Raw genomic sequence first — 11,293 nt, forward strand, 5'->3', positions numbered from 1 at the left:
ATGGGCCGGATATTCCACCACATGCGTCCCTACCACTTTATTTATTTATTTATTTTTTTTTTTTCTCAACGTCCCTACCACTTCACCCACCCAACTTTGTGTATCGAATCTATCGATGAATTTATATATATATATATATAGATATATGTGTGGTTAGATACCCATCTAATTGCCTTGCATAATCCTTAGAATCATTTTAGCCTCTTCGTAGACCCAAGAAAACAATCAGTAATCAGTCTCTTGTTGGGCAGAGAAGTTCTATTTTTCAATCTCTTGTTGGGCAGAGAAGTTCTATTTTTCAAGTTCATTATCGTCATGTCGAGCATGCTTGGGGAAACTGTACGAATTTCAAAAACTTTCATATCTTACACTCGCGTCATTCTTGAAACAATTTTTTTTTTCTTTTTTATTAATGGTAAAGGAGACAAGCATGCCTTTTTGCCCATGCCTGAATTCGGACCCTCCCCATTCATAAAAAGTTATATCATTAGGCCAAAGGTCTTTGATTGAAACAATTGCATTGCATAAGTGTTTTTATAATGAGTACTTACATTCTCAATTTAAACCGCATTATATATATATGGTCACGATGATTTTTTTCTTATAAATTGAGTGAATAAAACTTGCAACTTTTAGACCAACATGTATTCAAAAAGCTTAAGAAGTTTGATAGAGTGTAATTTTATTACACAAATATCTCAGCTTATCTCCACACATGTAGCTTTTTATTTCGTATTTTTTTTTTTCATAATGGTGAGGTTTGAATACATGACTTTATCACTTCATGAGCGACTCTCTTTTGTCCAACAGTCATTTCAATTTTGATTATCACCCTGATGGTTAAGTTTGAACACATAACCGCCTGATATACGTACATACTGTGCCACCGTCATTTTTTGTAATATATATGTACTAGCGAAATATGAAGGTGATTTATGAAAGAAATAGATAAATATTTAAAATAAACAAATTAGAAAAGAAGAAGAAGGATTCTAAACTGAGCCATTACCCAAAATTTGAGGCTTTTGAGCCATCTTTTAAGCTAAAACGGCATCAGAAATTATAGCTGCGCACATCATATTCTGAGTAGTTGATCAAGATTAATATATTTGATATGTAACCATCTTAATTTTTGATCGATCAGGTGCTTGTTGAAGAAAATGCAGGTGTGAGAAAAGTGATACTAAATAGACCTAAGAAATTGAATTCCCTCACCTATGAAATGGTATGGCCAAACTGTTTGATTCCATGCTTAATTCTGTTGCTCTTATATATATATATATATATAATGACAGAACAGATACGACCAACTATATATGAAATGCAATAACTAATTGGCGATATATAAATCTGTGATCATTTGCAGATTGTGGAGATGTTAAAGAAGTTCAAAGTGTATGAGAACGATCCTATGGTCAAACTCGTGATTTTAAAGGTAAGGAAGTATAAAAACAATGTACCAATGATTATTTTTCCTTTTTCCATTTTTTTGTTGGCATATTTTCAACTAGGAGGTCAGAATTAATGTTGCATGAAATAACTAGTAAGAACTTTGATTACCCATAAACTTTATAATTCAAGTTTGAGGTTCAATTGAAAAAATAAAAATAAATAAAATTGAACAGACAATTCCGATTGAGTTGGGAAAAAACTTTAATACTTTAAGAAGTGTATTATCGAGTAATTCACTCTCGTGTGCCAGGAAGAGAATTTCTCCATGAGCTAGACTCTAAAATCAATCACCATATAGTATAAAATAATACTAAGGGCATGCTTGGTAAAGCTGTAGTTTTTATTTTTGATTGTACTTTTATTTATGTGAAAATGGTAAGTTTTGAAAGATTGTTCTGTCATTTTTATGTACAATATCTGCTGTTGAATTTTTGAAAAGCAAAAGAGAAAATATGTTTGGTAATTTTTTTTTTTTTTAAAAATTGACTCTTTAATTTATTATTTGAGTAGAATTGATAAATAATAAAATAATATTTTTAAATTTACTATTCGAGTATATATTTTTTATTTTATTTACTATTTGAATATAATTGAGCAATAAAATAATAATTTATTTACTATTCGAGTATAATTGAAAATTAATAAAGTAATAAATAGCATTTTTAATTTTACTATTTGAGTATAATAAAATAAATTTTTTAAAGTTTATTTACTATTCGAGTATAATTGAAAATTAATAAAATAATATTTTATTTACTATTTGAGTACAATTAAAAATAATAAAATAACATTTTTAATTTTACTATTCGAGTATCATAAAATATATCTTTTTAAAATTTTATTTACTATTTGAGTATAATTGAAAAATTATAAAATAACATTTTAATTTTACTATTTGAGTATAATAAAATATTAAAAAAAATATTTTACTATTCGAGTATAATTGAAAATTGATAAAATAACATTTCTCTAATTATGAAAAATAATAATAACAGTATTTGAAAACCAAAGCTTCATTTTAGAGTTCTGAAAATTGAAGGGAATGACAACTAGTTTTCAAAAACTTTGAATTGTGAAAAGTCAATATATAATTACCAAACGGATTTTGTTACTATGTTTTATAAAATAAAATAAAAATGAAAATCACAACTGAAAACCAAAACTTAAATAGTAAAGTTTTTTTTCAATATTCTCAAATAATGCCAAAGCCAAAGGTAAGTTTTATTTCCCTTCTTCTCCTCCAGGTACATGTGTACGTTGCAAAATTTATGCTAGGTAATTTTTTGTGGGCATAACAAATGGAGTATTGAATTTGTCTATATAATTTTCACCTATCTCATTTACTGTATTTGGTTATGAGTGAGATTTTTTTGGATGTCGTGCCATCTTCTCTAACTTATGTCATTATCTCAAGAGCCATTTTGGGAGACGAGATCATTAAATCATAGTAATAATTCCATTTGAATCTTGAACCGTCTCTTTCTTATCATATTTTTTAATTACCTAGACCGTCTATCTGTAATACCTATTTCAAAATATCCTTGTTAGTTCCCCCCTCCCCTACAAAATATCACCCAAAAAAAATCCCTCATATTTCCTCTCCTCTTTCTATTTATAGATCCTTCCCTTTCTTACCCTAACTGTCTTTCTTGACATCTACGCCTTGGGCTATGTGGGCTCAAGCCCATTTGGGCCTGATTCTCTTTATTAATGATGTGAGCTTGGATGGTTCCCTCTTTGATTGATCAGCAATGTTGGGCCTTGTGGGTTAGACCTTATTGGGTTAGGGTTAATCTACCCCTTCATCTTGCCCCTACAATTGTCCCTCACTGGTGTGAGGCAGCTGCATAAAATCAATGGGTTAATCGTATAATTATAACGAAGTTACAGCCACGAGGTGCCTGGTGCGGCGCGTGTCCTTTGTGTCTTGTGCTGTCATAAATGCTTTGGTTGTTCAGCTTCTCGATTGTGGCCTCTCATTTATCTTTATATACTTTTCCCTTCTTTTCACTTTTTTCTTCTGCAACTATCGTATTTGCAATTGACTAAAGGCTCACATCAATCCATCAACCATTACTCTCCTATCTCCGGTTACTTTTTCTTCTCAGCAAGTTCACCAGCGTGATTTCATCTTTTTCTAGTAGTCTTTCTCCTCTTAATCTGCTTCCTTGGCTTCGTTTTCTTCTTTATCTTTGACCATATCAGTTAACATAGACGTTCTACGTGAACGGTGTCAAATTAGGTACTTAGGTTTCCCTTGCACCATGTGTACCATCTAGTACTGAACAAATTAAACCTCTCCCCATTGCAAGTTAACCCAAATTTCTTTAGGGTTGTCTCTGTCCTTCTGGCCTTGAACCACAGTCGTAAGTTAGACCTTACCATTGTTGACTTGTTCTTTTGCCATAAAGTAGCAAAGACACGTTATACTAGGCATTCACGGGGAAATGACTTTCGGTACCACTTTTTTCCAATCCTAGGCCGTTCATTTTGCAAGGGTAATCCTAATTCTCAGAAGGGTTGAAGGGATGAGATGGTAGTGGTTGGTGGAAACTCGAAGGTAGCAGATTTCGCCGTGATCCCCACCGAGTTTGGGAAATGTGCCCTTTCTCAATAGCCCTTTTACAAAAAAAACATAAATACGAATGTATATGTGAATACTGTCTCCCTCGCTTCTACGAGTTCATTTACCAGTTTCTGGACATTCCCTTCGAGCTTCTTGACTATTCAATCTGTTCGAGTAGACTTAGATATTTGAAGCAGAACTGTGGAATAACATTCCATCTAGTCCTCATATATTAATTCCCAAACGACTTAATAACGTTTCTTTTGAGGCTATACAAATGGGCCCTCTTCAACTTCCCTCATTTGGTAGGCACCCAGCTGACACCCAATACAGCCAAGGTGCCCAGACCTAGTAGGTGGCTGGGGTGCAACAGCTTTCAGAGGTTCAATCCTCAGCGCTGGACACATCTCTTGGGAAGAGACCTGCTATTAACCAAGAGGATGGTGTCCCCAGAAGAAGGCTTTGATTGGCCAGTTTTGCTTCTGGTACATCTAATTAGACCCAGACGACTGGCCCTGAGGGGTTTAACGTGCCCATTTCTGTTTGCAGTCCGAAGTTCTCCAAAACGAGTGGGCAGGGTGAGAATGTTATGGCGACCCCCTGGATACCATGTTCAGGCATGGGGACATTGCCATGTCCTACTACAACAATCAGTGGACTCTAAAGGATCGACAGATACAAGACATGTAGAAGATTTATTCACTCGCTTCCCAATTAATGCCATGGAGGTAACTTGTCCCGAAAATCTTTTTATTCTTGTCATATTCCTTTGTCAGATGGGTTATTCACATAAAACGTAACCTAGAATGGTATATTGGTTATGCTGACAATGTTCGGGATGACGGCTATGCAGAGGGCCATTGAGTCTAGGGATCACAAGATCCATTCCCTACGTAAAACCAACCTTAAGCTTTCTACTAACTTGGGAAAAGCTAAGGCTCAACATGACAAAGTTCTGAGGGAGAAGGATGAGGCGATCGGGGCAAAGGAAATTGAGAAAGTGGTGCGATGCTTGAAGTTGAGGAGAAGCTGAAGGCTGTTAATGTCGAACGGTTCGCCTGACCGATCTTCTTGGTCGAATTCCCACCGAGGTTGAGCCTATAGTCAAGCGCTTCCCCACAGACGGCACCAATTAAGTTGTAGGTACAAAATATCACCCAAAAAAGATCCCTCCTATTCCTCTCCTCTCTTTTTTGTTTTTTTTTTTTTCCGATACTTCCCTTTCTTGCCCTAACTGTCTTTCTTGACATCTACGCCTTGGGCTATGTGGGCTCAAGCCCTTTTGGGCCTGATTCTCAGTATTAATAATATGGGCTTGGACGGTTCCCGGTTCCCTCTTTGACTGACCAGTGATGTTAGGCCCTTGTGGGTTGGACCTTATTGGGCTAGGGTTAATTTGCCTATTCACCTTGTAAGCTTAAGCATCGAGAATGTCATATATACTCTATTTTCTTACTTTCTTTTTGTGAGCTTCTTTTTATAGAGCTTTTTTTTTTTTTATTTTATAAAGTTCTAAAGAATAGAAAATTCCATCAATTCAATGGTGTTTGAAACTTTGGAAGTATTATCTTATTGGCTTTGTTGTCTCCCAAGGATGTTCCAATATATCCGTTATTGTATTGTTGGGTTGTGTGGCGGGCGAAATATGTTTGATTGTTAATGTCTTAACCTTTTAATAGGGGAGGTAGTAGTTTCGTCCCTTGATAAGGAATGTGATTCGCACCCTTTTAGTAAGTGGAATGTGGTGCACCTCAGGCTTCACTCAGCCCACCTTTAATATGGGATAACAATTACTGGCTTAACTCAATTGCCCTTTTAGTACAAGGATCCCTTTAGTAAGGGGACATTAGTCCCAAACTTCATTAGCTCACCCATTTAATAAATGTTCCTAGTAGTAGCTAGAGAACTTTAATAGTTCGTGAGCTACTCCCTTTTAATAAGGGAAGAGTTTCGTGACCAAAGATTAATATGATCTCTTGCTGAAATTTAGCCTTCTTTTTTTTTTTTTTTTTTAAATCTTTCTCTGTTTTCTTTGTATTCTCTCTCGCGACGAACCCCAAGTTGGCCATCAATACCGAAGATCACGAACTTTAATGGAATTAATACACTCGGAAGCGGAGTGAAAGGGAATATGAGTCCGGATAATTGGTTAGCATCAACTATGGTCTCTGATTGTCAACGCCGGCCACCAAAAGTATGTCAATGGCATCAATGTCATCTTACTAGGTACTTGACGCCGGTCTCTGATTGGAGGTGGGACAAGAGGTAGGTGGCGTTGTGCTGGTGGTATTGGCCGCAGGTGCTGGTGCAATTGAGCCGATCATTACTTTAACGACTCTTCTTTAACAAAAGGCAGTAAGATACAACAATTGATCAAATGTATTAGAATATCTATAATATAGAGGTGTTTTCTGCATTTAATCCTTAAATCTGACACAAAATTGTGTTGTACTCTCTCTTTACTGGTAGCAGATGTGAATTCTGAAGTAAAATCAGAATTTGTTTTTTTTTTTTTTTTTTTTCCTCCTGATTTATAGAATTTTTAAACTGAGGTGATTCATTGATGTGTGAGTGACTGAAACTGTTTGTATAAATGCTTTTAAGATAACTTTGCAATGAGTTCTTGAAACTTAGCATTAGCTTTTGGTTTTATTATTCTCTATTTGATTATAGAAAATGTGATAGTCTATGTGGATCACTTTGTATAACTTAGCAATTATGCTTGTTATGTCTGTGCATGAATGATGTGTCTCTAGTGCTATTATCTGTGATGTCGAGCTTATTCTAAGAATCACCCTTCATTCCTATTAGCTTTGGGCTTTGGCTTTACTATTGAATATCTTATTGCTGGGAAAGACAAAGGTCTACTAGGGGAAGACAAATAACCATTTTCAAGGTCAATGCGTTCTACTTGAACTGCAAATGTCTAGTAAAATGATTCTGGAGACAACTTTTTTCTATATTTTGCATTATTTGGTAAATTAAATCAATAATTTGAGCCCTTTCTATCAGATAGTGCCTTATTCACCAAATGAATTTATTCCTTTTATTGTTGGACAGATGCATTAATTATTGTAAATATTTAAACCTTTTTTTTTAGGAATATTTTTTGTCTGATATCTTCTTGTTCGATACTTCAAAATACAGGGAAATGGAAGAGCATTTTCTGCCGGTGGTGATGTTCTTGCCGTATATAATTTTACAACTGCAGGTAAATACTTCATTCTTAATACTTCCTCCCCAGACCCCACAATAGTGGGAATCTCGTGCACTACGTTTGCCCTTTTAGGTAAATACTTCCTTGTTAAGCTACTATTTAAGCCTCCGAAACAGTTACAAATTGCCTAACTATGCATATCAAGAAAATCAAAATCATGATCTCTATAATTCTTGTGGTGAGCCTTTATGATCATAGGTGCATGCCCTTTATATTTTCTATGGTACCAGAAAAAGTCGTTGCGACATAAAGGATGAAATAAAAATGTTTGCAGTTCACCTAAATTACATTATTTAAATGAATCAGGACACTGGAGCTTTGCTGCAAGTTTTTACAGGAAACAACTCACTTTAGACTACTTACTTGCGACATATAAAAAACCCCTGGTAAAGTTTAATTTGGCATTTGTTGCTCATATATAGTAGTTTTTTTTCTTCCCTTTAGATTACTAATGTCCTTTTCACGATAATGTTTGAATCACTGTAGGTTTCAATTTTAAATGGGATTGTAATGGGTGGAGGTGCTGGACTGTCCATGCATTCAAGATTTCGAATTGTTACAGAGAATACTGTACCTAACTACCCTTTTCTCGTCACTCTGTACATAAAAACTCCTTAAATTGATTTGTCTATGAGGACTATGATCGTGTGACAATATTACTCATTTTTCTTTGGTTACATTAGATCTCAATTGCTCCTTTTAATTCATCTCATTTTACCATTTTTCATTTAATCACCTATTTCCATATAAGTTACTGATATTCTAAACTAACCAATTTAAAATCTAAATGAAAAGAAAAATCAGGATTACAATTCATTACATAATTCTTCCTGGCATTCCTGTGAACTCTTTATTTAAGTTTGTAGCCCCTCGGGTTTTCTTTTGAAATGTCAAAAAGCACAGCCTAAAACTTTGGCTCTTCATTGATTAGTGAGTTTGTTTGTGCCCTGTACCTATGCAATATTTACACAAAGAAAAATTACTAAATATTACTTTGTCATGTACACTTGTACAGTTATTTGCTATGCCAGAAGCGTCAATAGGGCTTTTTCCAGATGTTGGTGCATCACATTTCCTATCTAGGCTTCCAGGCTTTTTTGGTAACATTTATTAATTTCGTATTCTTCTTTAAAGATTTAGTCTATTTTCACATTTACAACTTTTTACATAATCAAACATGGTAGAAATGTTAATTCATATTGTTACACGTCCTTAATTAAATCTTGCTAATCACCGTATAGGAGAGTATTTGGGGCTGACTGGAGCCAGGTTAGTTGGAACTGAGATGCTAGCATGTGGCCTTGCAACTCATTTCATCCTTGCAAAGGTACTCATTTTATCCATTAAATATTTTGAAATTTATATTGCAAATTTAATAAATTTGGCTTTATTATTTTGACTTGGAAGAAAGGAGATGATAAACAATTCACACAGTGCAAAACTACAAAATTATACAATTTTCAGGTCTGATGGTTTGTGAAATAGTCCAATAATGATCAAAGTAGAGGATGTAAAAGGCCAAAATAAAATAAAATGATCTCAATCGAACAAAATTATATTCTGTGATCGCTTGCCTATCCTTCTTAACCGAACACAATTATATTCCCACTTGCTTTGATTCTTTTAGGATCTTGTTTCATTGGAAAATGCATTACGTGTGGTGGGTTCATTGGATGTATCAGATATATCAACAATTTCTGATATTATTGTCAGATTTGTTCACAAAGTACACATCAAACAAGATAGCGCATACTCAAGGTGATTGATTGCCATTCATTTCATTGCTTGTCTTGACTAGCTAATATTTACTTGCTTCCTTTCTGTTCTTCCTAGTCTTATTAAGATTTGCATTTGATATTTTGTTGCACGGTTCTATGACATTACAATTTTTCATGAAATTAATGTACGTATTTTGTTGACATTCAAGTGCATTTGTGAAATAGATTGGATATTATCAATGAATGCTTCTCAAGAGAAACAGTTGAAGAAATTTTATTATCATTGGTAAGTTTAGTTACTAAGAAATAGTATATCATTTCATTTACATCTTTTTGCATAACATACATTCGTCAGGCATACCTAATGACTGAATTTGCTTTTCATGTTCTTATAAAATTTGCATTTTTTTAGGAGAATTTTTCAGCAAACCGGGAAGAAAAATGGATCATCAAGGCAATAAATTATATGAAGTCAGCTTCTCCAACAAGCCTTAAACTTTCTCTAAGATCGGTAACAGTCAATATAATGTTCTTTACTAATTTCTGAAACTTCCTTTATTATTTTTGTTATTCCTTTGCGAAGTAATTTTTCTATGCTGAAGCGGTGACATTGACTCTGTCTTAGAGACTAACTGAGGATTTCTTGTTTTTTTAGATCAGGAAAGGTCGGATACAGAAACTTGAGCAGTGTCTTATTCACGAATTTAATGTTTTTTGCCACATTTTGCGGCGAACAGTCAACGACGATTTCTTTGAGGTCACCATGAAGGCTCAACCATAACATTTTATTTGTTTTATCATACTTTCTTATTTATAATCAATGCAAGGAAAATTCTGCATGCAGGGTTCAAGGTCAATGCTAGTTGACAAAAATAAAAATCCCCAGGTATATAGGATTTTTTTTTTTTCGTTTTTTTAACCATCACAGGCATATAATTGTTATTATCATGTCCTCATCTTAAGTGAGCATTTTTTTTAATCCAATTTCTTGAACATCCCTCTTCCCAAAACGGTTGATATGTTACTTCATCTGCGTATGAATTTTTTATAGTTATACTTTTAGTACACCATATGTGGGATAAAGAAGTTCTATACAAGCACTCTTAAATCTTGTACTCCAACATTTACAAAAGAGAAAAACTAATTAAATTGCTTCCTATATAATATTTAGTTGAGGGTTCACTGTTTCATGAAGATTTAAATTATTTCAGAACTCTAATTAACTTAGAATTCTTATCAACTAATGAAATGGTGGGTGACTCAATTTTACATTAAAAAAAAAAAAAAAAAAAACTTGTTATATGTTGTAGAATATGCTTGACATAAATGATTAATCATAACAAATGATCCCAGCGTTAAAAATTATTGATTTTCCTCCTTAGAGAAATATTTTCTTGTCACTTGGTAAAAGGTTGTTTCTACATGTGAAGTATAAAAAATACTCTTTATATAAAAGCAAGTGCACCATAATAATCGAGTTCTATTGTAATATCATTTTTAAATATATACATGTTTGTAAAACAAATAATACAAAATGGTACAAAGTTTCAGATCTGTTGGAGTAATATTGACTCAAATTCACTCATCGAATTGGTGGACCTTAATTATTATTCCACCAGCTTTTCTTTTCATTTTTTTGGTCAAATTCATCAGAAATTACTTGAAGGTAAAAATTTCTGATAAGAGTCCCTTCTCTGTGACAGTGGCAGCCATCAAAGCTCGAGCTTGTTACCGAAGAAATGCTGACCAAATGTTTCGACAAAGTTGATGATGATGATTGGGAATCTTTACAACTTCCTGCAAAATCCAACCAGTCCTTCATTTTGGAATCTAAACTATAGAACCTAGGTGGAAGATGGTGAAGGCAAATACAATAATAAACATTTTCATGAATTAACGCATGATCTTGTAAGTGGGAGTCAGTCCGAATATTTTGTTGGTGTATTTCATTATTCATTCCCCCCAACTTATATTCAATTTTCCTTTTTGTGTATCTGGGTGTTAAGTAAATTACACATTTTTCTAGTTGGAATAATATGAGAGTTTTTATTATTCAATGTTTTGCATGTTAGTTAGATAAAGAGATACCCCATAAAATACTAACATGGTGAATCTCTTTTGACAAAAACATTTTTTGTAGAGCAAAACCAAATTCAAATAAGGGTTTGAAGCATAAAACAAGCCCCCTCCATAGCACTAGAAAACTTTTTGTCAAATTCAAATATTTGACCTGACTATAATGATTCTCCGGCGTAATAGTCTAGCCAGGAATTCTAAAAATTTTATCATTATAATCTCTTTTGAAATAGACTATCAGGTCTTAATACTACTGTTCATTTT

General features: G+C 33.7%; 1 protein-coding gene across 1 annotated transcript; it reads left to right on the forward strand.

Annotated features, from left to right (window-relative positions):
• The first annotated feature begins 922 nt into the window (after positions 1-922).
• On the forward strand, positions 923-11,017 carry LOC132278018 (probable 3-hydroxyisobutyryl-CoA hydrolase 3). Its single transcript, XM_059779852.1, has 14 exons — positions 923-928; positions 1,145-1,225; positions 1,367-1,435; positions 7,166-7,229; positions 7,542-7,621; positions 7,722-7,805; positions 8,251-8,335; positions 8,477-8,562; positions 8,863-8,993; positions 9,179-9,239; positions 9,366-9,464; positions 9,609-9,710; positions 9,798-9,839; positions 10,657-11,017. The coding sequence occupies exons 1-14, from the start codon at positions 923-925 to the stop codon at positions 10,792-10,794; spliced, it is 1,128 nt and encodes a 375-aa protein (XP_059635835.1). The 3' UTR covers positions 10,795-11,017.
• Positions 11,018-11,293: the final 276 nt, after the last annotated feature.

Source organism: Cornus florida, unplaced genomic scaffold (genome assembly GCF_030987335.1).
Source record: "Cornus florida cultivar Cherokee Brave unplaced genomic scaffold, ASM3098733v1 CherokeeBrave_3.0.0_Hap2_Chr10, whole genome shotgun sequence".
NCBI lineage: Eukaryota > Viridiplantae > Streptophyta > Magnoliopsida > Cornales > Cornaceae > Cornus > Cornus florida.